Raw genomic sequence first — 12939 nt, forward strand, 5'->3', positions numbered from 1 at the left:
TTTAATTTTAAAGATTCCTTTGACCTGCTATTTTCCTCTGTTCAGTAGTTTTGGCCTATAAAAATGTACCATCATGTTTTCCAAGCCCCAAACCATCCGCTATTTTAATAACTACAAAACTGCATTGTGGCAATTCTTGGATTTGACTAAATGCAATCTCAAGAGTGAAGGAAATGATGCACCAAATGGAGGTGTTTCAAAAAATAAATGAAAACCCAGAGCTTTTGAGGAACTAATGTAAGTGCAGCCTTAAAGGCAGGGTTTTAAGTTACAGCTAAAACATTGGTGTACTTTAAAGAAAAACTTATTTCCAAAAGCATTACTACTAGGTGTGTTTGGCCCGCTGACATCATTTGTTACTTTAAATCCTGCTTCTTAAAACTAGGATAGCACAGAATTTAAACCAACACATACTCCACCAAAGCCCATTAAATATTCTGTGTTGACATCTATCCAGCCTGTGACTTAATGTCAGATTACACATAATAAAATTTGTTAATAGGTCCTTCTACGATATTGATACTTTGTAGAATAATTTTATTTGAGCATAAAGAATCCTAGGGGTTTCTTGTCATATTTACAGAACTTTCCCAAAATACTTGGATGTTGTTGTTGTTGTTGTTTTAAAGATTTTATTTATTTATCCAAGAGACATAGAGAGGCAGAGACATAGGCAGAGGGAGAAGCAGGCTCCCTGTGGGAAGCCCAATGTGGGACTCAATCCCAGGACCCCAGTATCACAACCTGAGCCAAAGGCAGATGCTCAACCACTGAGCCACCCAGACATCCCGATACTTGGATGTTTCAAAAAGAAATGATCTTGTCAGTTTCCTGGCTTAGTATACTATAGCTATCAGATGTAACCATTAGGGGAAGCTGGGTGAAGGGTTTCTAGAACCTCTCTACTGACTTTGCAATTCCTTTTGAGACTTTTCCTAGTCAGTTTGGGCTGCTATAATGAAGTACCATAGACAGGGTGGCTTATAAACAACACAAATTATTTCTGGAGGCTGAAAGTCCAAGATCAGTGTGCTAGCATGGTCAGGTTCTGGTGAGAGCCCTCCTCTAGGTTGCTAGAAAGAGAGCAAGCCAACTTGCTGACCTCTTCTTACAAGGGCACTAATCCTATTCATGAGCTCACTCATCTCCAAATATCATCACCTTGGAGACTTGGGTAGCAACTTATGAATTTTGGGGGGGGGGGGGACACAAATATTCAGTCCATAACAAGATTATCATCATTTCAAAATAAAAGTTATTTATACGTCATTAAAAAGTAAAGAGATATTGCCCTCTGGAAAAGAGTACCCTTGCATTGATGTTAGCATATTTATTTATAAGATTTCTTTTTCTTTTCTTTCTTCTTCTTCTTCTTTTTTTTTTTTTTTCTGAGAGAGAGCATAAGAGCAAACAGGGAAAGACAGAGGGAGGGGTAGGAGGGAGAGACTCTTAAGCAGGCTCCATGTTCAGCTTAGAGCGTGAGGTGGGGCTCAATCTTATAACCCTAAGATAACCGCCTGAGCTGAAATCAAGACACGGAAGCTTAACCCACTGGGCCACTGAGGCATCCTTTAAAGATTTCTTTTTCGGGGATACATGGGTAGGTCAGCAGTTCAGCATCTGCCTTTGGCTTCAAGCGTAATCCTGGGGTCCAGGGATCGAGTCCAGCATCGGGCTCCCCACAGGGAGCCTGCTTCTCCCTCTGCCTATGTCTCTGCCTCTCTCTCTATGTCTCTCATGGATAAATAAAATCTTTATTAAAAAAATAAAGTTTTATTGCTTTAATAATTTGGGAGCATGGAGTACTCACAGTAGACATTTCCTTAAACAGCTACAAGACTCAAAACATCCAATGACAATGTTCCTGAATATTCTTCATTATCAGAAGGAAATCTTACTCCATTTTTGGTGGTTCTGAGAGTTATGTTTTGGGAATAATTTCAGCAAAGGAATACATTTTAAACATCAAAACTACCATTTCTATCACTCTGCTAAATAAAAGTAAACTACTAAATTAAAACTGATTCTTAGCATGCATTTCGCCAAGTATTTTAGATCTCTTCCTGAAGGATTAGACAGTTATTACAATTTTATAAAATAACATTTTTATGTTTTTAAGATCAAAATATATCATTCTACAGCCACAAGCCATACACTATAATTTTATCTTTCCAGCACATATTACTATAAATATTGAAAGACCTAAATAATTTTTTGACTGCAGGGTGGATTGCATTTTCCAAACTGGTCTTGCTGATCCTGTTAAAAAGATTCTGGAATTTTTGCTGTATTTGGAACACTACCTGGCTTTTGATTATACTTACCTCCTTCTTCATTTCCTTCTGCCTAATAAGTTATTGTAACTCTACCATTTATTTTTCTCTCCCCACCATAATAATGGCTAATTGCTGATTCGCTGATAGGCTTAAGCACAATTTAGTAAATAGAATGAAATCACTAAAATTGGGCTTAACCAATGTATCTTGATAAGAAATATCAGTTCTTTAGTGACTTTTTTTTTAAGATTTTATTTATTTATTCATGAGAGACACAGAGAGGCAGAGACACAGGCAGAGGGAGAAGTAGGCTCCCTGCAGGGAGCCCGATGTGAGACTTGATCCTGGACAAGGGATCACTCCCTGAGCCAAAGGCAGACACTCATCCACTGGGCCACCCAGGGGTCCCTAGTGACTGGTTCTTGATCCTTCAGTAACTATTTCCTGAGTACCTACCATGTGTCAGATCATGTTGTAGGCATTGAGGATACAAGGATAAAAAGAAAAGGAGAGAGAACTCCACAGGGAGACACAGTGTGTCCTGCACAATAATTGGGGTGACCAGGTAACATATCCTCAAAGTAAGACAATGTTGAGAGTCAGAGGGGACATGAATAATATGGCACCTAGGCAAGACTCAGATCATCCCTGTTCCTAATGGAAGTTCATACAATGTGTCATAGAAACAAAAAGGAATGACCCTCTGAAAAAACAGAACTGAAATAAAAACCACCATCCATTTCAGATCCCCCAGTGCTATAAAGCTCTGCTCTGAAAAATTATGTGCAACTAAGTTATTTAACGTGTAAAGAATCTTCATTCAAATGACTATTGTGTGAAAGGCATTTTTAAAAGCAAGATTGCCCAGTGTAATTTTTGCAAGTTGTATGGGCATTTGGATCTATCGAGAAGGTTAAAGATAATTTGTTCCTGGAACAAGTATGCCATAGATATATTCATTTCATATCAAAAGTTAATAAACCAGCTCTAATGGAGTAATTATTTGAAAGCTTCCATCCAAATCTCTTTTTCACCTACTGCTATTCCCAGCACTCTTTAAAACTGCAACCCCAGCTACAGCAGATGATTATATATGCTTCTCTGGTTTAAGGAGTAAATTAATTTTGCACGTAATTGCCCCCAAAGATCTATATGAGAGGCAATTCTATTTTACGCTTTTGTTTTTCCAGAACAGCAATAAATAGTACAAGACACGGATATGAAACTACACCTTGCTATGGTTAAAATGTCAAACTCTTTAAAATCTACTTACTGAGATATTTCCAGTCTTAAAAGCAAAAGATTTTCTAGAGGGACTTAGTTAGAACCCTGTAAAGTAATTTTTCTGCGTATGTCTTTAATGGCTGTGCCTGTCAACAGATAGGTTTGTTTCCCAAAATCAGGTGCATGGGGAAAGGTGACTGCAGATACTTCCTATACAAAGGCGTTCAGAGGGAACAAAGTCCTGTTTACCATCCAAACATGCCACTTCATCAGGCGGATTGGAAATTACATTTGCCTGTATGCTGCAGATACCTGAGCAATAGGTTCATTGTGAAAAAATACCTGATACACAATACATGATATTTTGACAAATTGGGCTGTTCCTGACCCAGGCTGCTGTAGGGAAGAGTATTGAGTTCATGTCCTAGCTTTGGGCACTCACCACTGAGCATGCTCTTGCATCTGTAAGTTGAGGTTTTGGGGCTCCATGGTCTCTAAGCCTCCCTCCAACCTTCCTAGCCCAGTCCACAGCCTTTTTTTTTTTTTTTTAAGATTTTATTTATTCATTCATGAGAGACACACAGAGAGACAGGCAGAGACACAGGCAGAGGGAGAAGCAGACTCCACGCAGGGAGCCTGACGTGGGACTCGATCCGGGGACTCCAGGATCACGCCCTGGGCTGAAGGCAGGCACTAAACCGCCGCGCCACCCAGGGATCCCCCCCAGTCCACAGCCTTGAGACAACATGTCACTGGGAGCAGCTGATGAAACAATTTTCAGATGAACTTTTGGGTTTAACTAGATGGTGCAATATGCCAAAAAGGATAGGGGGAGGTGACAAAGGAGTAGATGCCATAACCCCTATCTGGATGCACAAGGCTCTCCTGCCTGAGCGACCACCAGGGCTGGCCTTTTGTGGGATACTTCTTAGCATAAAGATGCAAGGTAATAATATAAAACCTCAGAAGACTCCTACAGCGTTGCCTCATTTCCCAACAAATAATCATGATTATTATTACCCAAAGAATAATAATTATTAGCAGTGATAATAAACTTTAGGAAGGCAAACCCAGGTCTTGCGGGGTCAGAAGCTTTTGCAATCTTGAGGGGCATCTTTTAGAAAGATAATACACAATTATAAATACAAAATTAGGCAAGAAATGTAAAGACCTTGGTAGGGGCCCTCATAGAGCTTTTAGAAGGATCTGTGCAATTGAGGAACTTATAGTGTAAGCATCTTTATAGTAAGTCTACTTCTGCTATGTGCTACTAATAGCCTTAGAATGTAAGCCCCAGACGGGTAGGGATATTAGTCTATTTTCATTATCGCTGTTCCCCTGCCCCACTACCCCATGCTCAGACCAGGGCTTGCACACAGTGACTGCTCACTAAATATTTGTTGCACAAGTGAACAAAGGATAAAAATGATATCTAACACTCCTATGTTCAGGAACTATGCTGAGTATTTTTTTAAAAGATTTATTTATTTATTTATGATAGACAGAGAGAGGGAGAGAGAGAGAGAGGCAGAGACACAGGAGGAGGGAGAAGCAGGCTCCATGCCGGGAGCCTGACGTGGGACTTAATCCCGGGACTCCAGGATCGCGCCCTGGGCCAAAGGCAGGCGCTAAACCGCTGAGCCACCCAGGGATCCCTATACTGAGTATTTTATATATATGAGCTCATTAGATACTTACCATGACACTATGAGATCATAATTGTCCATGGTTACTGTTAGTTGGTGGCAGGTAGTGGCTGTTCTCAGTGCTTTACAGTATTGATTAATATAATTCTGACAATAGCACTAAAAGGAAAGTGCTTTTATTAAGATCCTTGGTTTCCAGATAAGGAATCCAAGGCACAGAGAAGTCCATTGTTAATGGTCACACAGCTGGAAATGGCAGAGCTGAGATGCAAAGCCATGTATTCTGGCTTCAGAATCTGTGCTTCTGGGATCCCTGGATGGCTCAGCAGTTTAGCACCTGCCTTTGGCCCAGGGCGTGATCCTGGAGTCCCAGGATCGAGTCCCATATCGGGCTCCCTGCATGGAGCCTGCTTCTCCCTCTGCCTATGTCTCTGCCTCTCTCTCTGTGTGTCTCTCATGAATGAATAAATAAATTAAATAAAAAAAAAGAATCTGTGCTTCTGGCTATACTGCTGCCTCCCAGATAAGGAAGGCTCAGAGGGCTCCAGTGACCAGCAATATTGAAAATAGGCCAGCTTTTGTTCATGCTTGCAGTCCAAGCCTCTCACATTTGCCTATGGTATACACGCCTTGGATACCACAAATATTAACTACCTACTAGCAAAGGAGACAAATGTGTCTCAGCTCAGCCCTTCTAGAATCCAGTCTTAGTCGAAACATGATAGGAAAGGAAGAACTGAATTGAAGTCACAATATAAACCTATGTGGAAAAAGGGGGGAAATGTTGGGTGTCTTTCCATACCCAGGATGGTGCTTTTCCAGGTTCTGGGCAAGTTACATCACTACTGTCACCTCTTACCACCCCCACTCTTAGCCCAGCCTGGGACCCAGCATGGTAAGAGAAACTCTTTCCCAGTCAGGGTACTTGACATAAATAGATTTTAAAATAAGATCAGAATATATTTAGATGATGGCCCACTCCCTCCACCACCATCACCAAATAAAAATCTTACTCTGATAATATCAAGGAACTTGGATTCAAGACCTATTTATAAAGAGGAATGACTGGGCCATCCATCCAGGGAGTGTCATCCATTTCCTTGTATTTTGAAAAGTTATTTAATCTTGTTTGAGGCTTTACTGCTTTCCCACTGAAAATTAAATCAGGACAACAACACGTAGGGGGATGCTGCTCGTTGCCCTCTGCATCTCCTCTCCACCTTTTCCCATCTGCTCTGGCACCAGCCTGCCTGGGGTAGGCTGTACAAGGCTGACTCTTTAGCCAATAGGGAATCTCAGCAGGTGGCTGGAATAAGGAGAGATGGGTGAGACAAGGTCCTGGTGTTTATTCTTCCAACTTCTTCCCTTCAAGGTTGGCTCGTGCTGGCTGCTTCAGCTTTTGTAGGACAGCAGAGGCACCACCACCACTCAGCCTCTCCTGTCCACCCTTCCCCCAGGCCTACGAGCAGTCACAGCGCCACCTGATCCTAACCCTGGGGAACTGCACTCTCCCGTAGGGCTTCCTATTGTCACAAAGTCCTAAATAAACAGTTCCTTTGCTAAAACTCTTCCCCAAATACCCAATCTCAGTGTGCCATCAGTTTCCAGCAGAGGCCCTGAAGTAGCGGATTTGGAAGACTGTTCCTCCTCCTGGCAGCTAAAGTGAGCCAGCTGGGCCTTGGGTGAGGAGAGTGGAAGGGAGGGGAGGGGACTGGGTGCATAGCTGCCATAAGCTTCTGCCTCCTGCAGCCTAGAGAAGTACCACCTGTGGCAGGTGAGGCACTGGATCTTTGGGAGGATTAGTCTTAGAACCAAAACTGCTGGGAACGCCTGGTGGCTCAGCAGTTGAGCAGCTGCCTTGGGCTCAGGGCATGATCCCAGTCCCAGGATCGGTCCTAGGATAGAGTCCTGCATTGGGCTACCTGTGGGGAGCCTGTTTCTTCCTCTGCCTAGGTCTCTGCCTCTCTGTGTGTCTCTCATGAGTAAATAAATAAAATCTTAAAAAAAAAAAAAAAGAACCGAAACTGCTTAAGGAACTCCAGCTGAAAGACAACTCTATTGGTTATTAGATAACTTTGCAAATAACACCGCATATATAAGTTCATCATTAATGGAATAATTATTATTAGTGGAATAATCTCTCTGCTTTATTAAGTTAGCAACATTAAGATAAAAAATGTTAACATTTGGAAGTAGGAGTTAGTAAGGAGCTTTCTTTGCAGACCCTTCCCTTCCCTGAATGTCTCTCACAAAAAGTCTGTCATTAAATATTTGCAAGCCATCTATCTGGGGTTAATATTTAAAATATATAAAGAGCTCATACAACTCAAAATCAAAACAAAGAAACAAATAATCCAGTTGAAAAATGGGCCTAAACAGACATTTTTCCAAAGAAGCTATACAGATGGCTAACAGACACATGAAAAGATGCTCCATATTACTCATCATCAGGGAAATGCACATCAAAACCACAATGAGATATCACCTCACACCTGTTAAGTTGGCTTTCATCAAAAAACAAAACAAAACAAGAGACAATAAGCATTGGCAAAGACGTAGAGAAAGGAAACCTTTATATACTGTCGGCAGGAATATAAACATTCGTACAGCCACTATGAAATCCATATGGAGATTCCTCCAAACAAACAAAACAAAACTTTCAAGGCCACAGCCCTGAATACTTGACCAAGCCAAGGAGAACTATAGTGAAACCATTTCTTGGGTATTTGCTATATGCCAGATTGAAGTCTCTTAACTTATCTATACTCACAAAAACCTAATTAGAAAGTAAGTACCATTATTATTTCCATTTTTTAGATGAGGGACCTGAAAGTTTAAGTAGCATGCACAAGGCAAAAAAGTTAATAACGGCTGTTCTGGTTGTCTATTTATTGCTGTGTAGCAAACCATCCCGACAGTTAGTGGTGTAAAACCAACGCCATTTTATCATGTCAGGGATTCCAAGGATCAGGAATTCAGACAGGGCACTACAGAGCTGATTTGTTTTTGCTCTATAATGTCTGGGAAGACTTGGCAGCAGGGGCTGGAATAATCTGAGAGTTCTCACTCACATGCCTGGCATCTGGCCTGAGATGTCTCTAAGACTGGGCTTACCTAGGATAGTAGTCCAGAGTGCCTAAACACGGCCTCTTCATGTGGCTTGGGCTTCCTCATAGCTGGGGGCCTCAGGATAGTCAAACTACCTACATGATAGCATGGGGCTTCAAAAATGAGCATTCTGAGGAATTAGGTGAAGCTGCCTAGCCTTTTATGATCTAGGTCACAAGTCACATAGTATCACTTCCATGCACAAAGTGAGACATAGATGGGGGACACGGACCCCTCATAATAGGAATATCAATTAATTTAGAGCTCTGTTTTAAAACTATTGCCGGGGATCCCTGGGTGGCTCAGCAGTTTAGCTCCTGTCTTGGGCTCAGGGTGTGATCCTGGAGTTCCAGGATTGAGTCCCACATCGGGCTTCCTGCATGGAGCCCGCTTCTCCCTCTCCCTGTGTCTCTGCCTCTCTCACCCTTTCTTTCTGTGTCTCTCATGAATAAATAAAATCTTTAAAACTATTGCCATAGTAGAACACAAATTCAACCATAGCCAAGATATTAAACATAAGTGATGCCGTCTTGGATGCTCTAGACCAGTCCATCCATCAGCTGAACAATCTCAACTGACACTGCAAAGATCAAAGAAATCACCCAGCCAACTCTTGCTCAAATTCCTGACCCACAGAATCTGGGAGGTATAATAAAATGAGGGTTGCTTTAAGTCACTTAGTGTTGGGGTAGTTTGTGACATAGCAATAGTAACTGGATCTCATGTCTTTATTTCACATAACCTGTATGGTAACCACTATTGCTTCCAGATTAGGAAACCAGGGGGAGAGAAATTAACTCACCTGGCACTGCCCAGCTAATAAATGGAGCCATAACCCAGATCTTTCTGAGTAAGCAGTTCCTATTCCTTCTACTATTGCACACTGCTCCTAGAGGGTGAGAACAAATCTAGATTTTAAAAAACTACAGAGAAGGGAGGTGGGCGGGGGGATGGGGTGATTGGGTGATGGGCACTGAGCAGGGCACTTGACGGGATGTGCACTGGGTGTTATGCTATATATTGGCAAATTGAACTCCAATAAAAGAATATACAAAAAAAAAGTTTTAAAAAACCTACAGAATGCTAAAGATGCCCTGAGATGCCTCCCTCATGCTTTTGTCTGGACCAGGCTTGCTCGAAGATTATTGATTATGAAAACAAATACCTCTCCCCCTGGTTCTAGGGCTAGACTCTAGTGGTTGTTTCTATGACTTCAGCCTCAGAAAGGTCTTAGGGAAGTGTTTATTTATACTTCCCTGGGTTTCATGTAGGTCATGAAGCAGCTGGAGAGAGTGAGGTTCATGGTCACCAGATGGAATGCCACTCTGGGGCAGGGAAGGGACTCCTCTTTATTGCCCTCCCACAGACTGACTTCCCATCTCACTTAATGGCAGCCCCATCCTTCCTGATGCTCAGGCCAAAACCTTGGAGTCACTGTCAATTCTTCTTTTTCTCACATCCCAGCCAACCCACACCTAATCCTGTTGGCTCTATTTTGAAAATACATCCAGAATCCAACCACTTCTCACATCCTCCACTGCAACCACCAGAATCAAGCCCCTATTATTGCTCTGCTGGATTACTGTGGTCACCTCCTCACTGGTCTCCCTGCTTTCTGCCACCTACGGTCTATTCACACGAGTGGCCCTTCTAAAACCCACATCTGAATGTGCTCCTCCCTCTGCTCAAAACCCTCCAGTGGCTTCCTTATCTCACTCAGAACAAATTCTGAGATCCTTGCTATGATCTAGGAGACTAGGATTTGTCCTCAGCACCATTCTGACCTCATTCCTTCTGTTCTCTCTTCCAGCCACTTCAGCATCCTTTCTGCCCTGAGATGCCTCTCCTTGGGGCCTTTGCTCATTTTGTCCCCTCTGCCTAGGGGGCTCTCTCCCATATCCTCCCATAGGCACAAACCCAATGGCTCCACTCAGATCTTTACGGTACATGCTGCCATTCCCAGGAGGCCCTCCCTGGCCACCTAGTTGAACAGCATACACTTCCTTTCCCCTTTCTGCCTCCAGTTTTCTACATGTCACTGATCCCCATTCACGATTATTTTCTGTCTCCCTCTCTGGTATGTAAATTCTATGAGAGTAGAGATTTTGTCTGTTTTGTTCACTATTTTATCCATATTGTTGAATGAATCGAATCAAAGACTCTCTTGAAAAATCTGATGAAAAGAAAAAAAAGAGAAATCTGATGACAGCAAAGATCTTCTCCTCAGATAAATGCCGTGACATGCATGATTTTGCAGACAATTTCTGGGGGCTCCCAGGTCCCCAGAATCTGTAGATTAAGAACCTCTCTTTAGAATGACAGTTTAAATAACCAGGAACTGGGCCGCCTGGGTGGCTTAGTGGTTAAGCATCTGCCTTTGGCTCAGGGTGTGATCCCCAGGTCCCAGGATCGAGTCCCACATCGGGCTCCCTGTATGGAGCCTGCTTCTCCCTCTGCCTGTGTCTCTGCCTCTCTCTTTCTCTCTGTGTCTCTTGTGAATAAATAAATAAAATCTTAGTAACTAACTAACCAACCAGAAACTCTAAGCTCTAACTTCTAAAGAGCTGAATGCCTATCTCTAGTAGATGGTAGTTAGACTCGAGTCACTAGTTAGATTATTCATATATAGATTCATCCAATATTTACCAAGTGCCAGCTATGTGCCAAGGTCTGCGCTAATCCCTAGAGGAATAGAGGGACCTGTCCTTAAAGCACTCAGTACACAAAAAAGATTGCCAAGTGAACACCTAATTCTAACAAGGTCATTCCAACAATAGAGTATTATACACCGTCTAATGATGGCATAAGAGAGGCCATGACTAACTCTTAGGTGGAGCAGGCCCTGCGGCAGGGTCTTGAAGCATGAATAAGAGTTTGTCTAGCAGAGACTAGGAAGAAAGGGCAATCCGGGCAGAGGGTCAACAAGCACCACAGCACCCACAAAGAGAAAGCTATGCATTTGGTCTAAAAACACAACTGTCTTAAATTTCCTGCAGAAGCAGGCCTGAGAAAAGGAATTGAGCATGAGTAGTCTACTTTGGCATCTGAAGGGAACATGAGAAGAGAATTGGGAAGCGATAAGGCGAAGGGATGGCAGCCAATAAAGAGGGCATTGTTGAATTAGTTATAGACTCTGAACACCTGAAGCTTAGTCCCTCGAGGAAGCTCCAAGAAATGGTGTGCAACACATGATTCAGAGTTCTCCCATCCCAGGGGCAAGGGATCTGGGGTGTGTATACTCTGATTCCTGAGAGGCATCCCTGAGGGCTATAACCAGCTCAATCTTCCCCTCACAGTCCAATTTCTCTTCAAACCAGTTGGGATGGCAAAGGTAGGTTGGATTATTCAAATTGCCTTGAACAAATGGGGGTCCAACCATGGGGCTATGAATGGGGTCAAACTCCTCCCACTGTGGCCATCCCATAATGATGGTAGATATGATAAATGTTGGGGAGGTAACCTCAATGTCCACCAAACCCATCCTCTTATACAGACGCTCATCCTATGACTTAAAGACCTGGTTCAAGGAGATCTAAGGAATCATGGTATATTTTCATACTTCCAGATGGCTGCTCATTGAACCAGATTTGGAGAGATGACCCAGCTCCTGGTTGATTCAGTCTTCTATCTCCGGCTGCACCATATTTCATCAGCCACTGATTCCTGGAGTCACTGATTTTGCTTAACCTCCCACAGATTTAAGTTCTCTGGTTTTGAGTTTCAGCATCTGCCTCAACTCATTTTAGGAAACAAGGTTCTTCCCCAAAGAGGGGGAAAAAGGAGGGAGTGGAGAAGATTGAAAGGTGAAAATGAAAAGCCCAGGACTGGGTGATGATGGGCACTCAAGGGAGAGCACAGACCTTTTCCTATGAGGCTAGTTTTGAGGATAATAAAGCAAAGGGGTCCCCTCTCCCAGTAAAGGTCACCTTGTATAAAAGGGCAATTGTTCCACAGTAGCTTTCAGTTATTCCCCTCTGATGTTATCTGGCCAAAACAAAACCAAACCCAAAAAACATGAGCCACCTTGATGGGCTCTGGAGTCCTTTTTTGGTTTAGCTGCTCAGAGCAGGGGCAAAGCATAAAGTGAACAGCCCAGAAGGCTGAGCTCTTAGGCAAAGTGAAGAATCTCTCCGTGCTGAGACATCAAAACAAGAAAAAAATGACATTCTGTGCTATGGACAGAAACGAGCCTCAATATGTATTTTTCTTTCCCCTGCCTTCAGAAAGTAGCTTGGAGAGAACTCCAGGCTGAAACCTAGGGGTGCAGCTCTAGAAAGGAGAGGGGTAGTGGGATTAGTTATACCGTCTCCAAAGCAATGCTCATGAAGATTTAAGTTGTATCTTTGTGGCTATATTTTGCCTGAAGCTATTTACTATCCTTAAGCCTAAGTCAAATAGCACAAATAGGATAACTGCTTTCTTGTAATTAATTTCCCAAGCTAACAAAGGTGGGATTTTCCGTTTTGGCTTCCCTAAAATATCTACCTTTGTTTTGGTTGAGGAGAGGGGTATGTGGGAAGGAAAGACTGTTAGGGGCCATGCTTCTCAAATTTTGCTGCCTACTACAGTCATCTGGGGAGCTCTTTAAAACCCCAATATCCAGACTATACACCAATTAAATCAGAACCCCTGAGGGTGGGAGCTAGTCTCAGTAGTTTTAAAAACTCCCAGGTGACTTCAATGTG

The 12939-nt window shown here is 42.7% G+C and overlaps 1 protein-coding gene across 1 annotated transcript in view; it reads left to right on the plus strand.

The window, feature by feature from the left end:
- Positions 1–11977, plus strand: part of GPD1L (glycerol-3-phosphate dehydrogenase 1 like) — a 109652-nt gene extending 97675 nt beyond the window's left edge. The window contains exon 8 of the mRNA XM_077865553.1: positions 11820–11977. Within this exon, the coding sequence (XP_077721679.1) occupies positions 11820–11853 (34 nt within the window). The 3' untranslated portion in view covers positions 11854–11977. The remainder of the gene's footprint in view (positions 1–11819) is intronic.
- Positions 11978–12939: the final 962 nt, after the last annotated feature.

Source organism: Canis aureus, chromosome 22 (assembly GCF_053574225.1).
Source record: "Canis aureus isolate CA01 chromosome 22, VMU_Caureus_v.1.0, whole genome shotgun sequence".
Taxonomy (NCBI): Eukaryota; Metazoa; Chordata; class Mammalia; order Carnivora; family Canidae; genus Canis; species Canis aureus.